Below are 1022 nucleotides of genomic sequence, written 5' to 3' on the forward strand. Positions count from 1 at the left end.
TATATATATATATATTCGGTGCAGTTTCCTCCAATCTGTTTCCACTCAAACTGAATCTATTGTGTAAGATATGTACAACTCAGTATTTTCGACTTTAAAAGTTAAATGTTGATAAACATTCCATTTTCTTTTAAAGTTAAACTGTTCACTATTCATTTACTGTCACCGGTTGAGGTAACTGTTAACAAACTGGATATATTATATGAAGTTTTTAATAATTATTATTATAATTACATACAATATAAATGTGATTGCATAGAATATTTATAACTATGTCTAGAAACCTTTTTAATCTGTATAGTATAAATAACTCTTTAATTATGAATTGAAACGTGTAGTTAACTTTGAAATACAAACCAGTCTAAACTTTAATTTTTCTCTTCTTCCATCGCTGGTTGCAAGTTTCATTTTTATACGCCGACGAGTAACAATGATTTGTATGGACGGTTTCTGAGACACACAGCACGCACAATTTGTAAGAAGCACTTGTCTCCTAGACCCATATTTATATTTTTTGAATTTCAGTGCAATGAACAAATGAGTACCGAAACTTTGACGAGCAAAATGTTCGATGGTCATTCTACTTGAACGGGAAAATTTTATTTTCCCACTGCGACTATGTTTTACATGTTGATATTTGGCACGCACATTGTTGCCGGACTGGTCATCTAAGGAATTTTTGAAGTCGTATGAGGCTTCAGGGCGGCAATCTGAAATAACGGTATGAAGAAAATTTTGCGAATGCCAGAAAAATTTGAGATCAAAGAGATAGACGAAATATAATGCTTAACGGATGAACTTACATTTTTGTCGATAAATTACGAAGAAAACCAAAGGATTTGTGTTAGATGCTACAAAGTTTCCATTATAGATTTAAATTTATAAATTTAATTATTTACCGTATATACTCGAGTAATAGTCGATCTCATGTAAAAGTCGACCCTCTATTTTCAGTCAAAAGATTGGGAAATTTCCAAGACCCCTTATAAAAGTCGACCCTTTATATATATATATATATATAT

At 31.0% G+C, this 1022-nt stretch overlaps 1 protein-coding gene across 1 annotated transcript in view; it reads right to left on the reverse strand.

Annotated features, from left to right (window-relative positions):
- The window catches only part of LOC106872460 (protein PIF), a 20611-nt gene that overhangs the window by 6457 nt on the left and 13132 nt on the right, over window positions 1-1022 (reverse strand). The window contains exon 4 of the mRNA XM_014919470.2: window positions 358-710. Coding sequence (XP_014774956.1) covers window positions 358-710 — 353 coding nt within the window. The remainder of the gene's footprint in view (window positions 1-357; window positions 711-1022) is intronic.

This window comes from Octopus bimaculoides, chromosome 8 (genome assembly GCF_001194135.2).
Source record: "Octopus bimaculoides isolate UCB-OBI-ISO-001 chromosome 8, ASM119413v2, whole genome shotgun sequence".
NCBI lineage: Eukaryota > Metazoa > Mollusca > Cephalopoda > Octopoda > Octopodidae > Octopus > Octopus bimaculoides.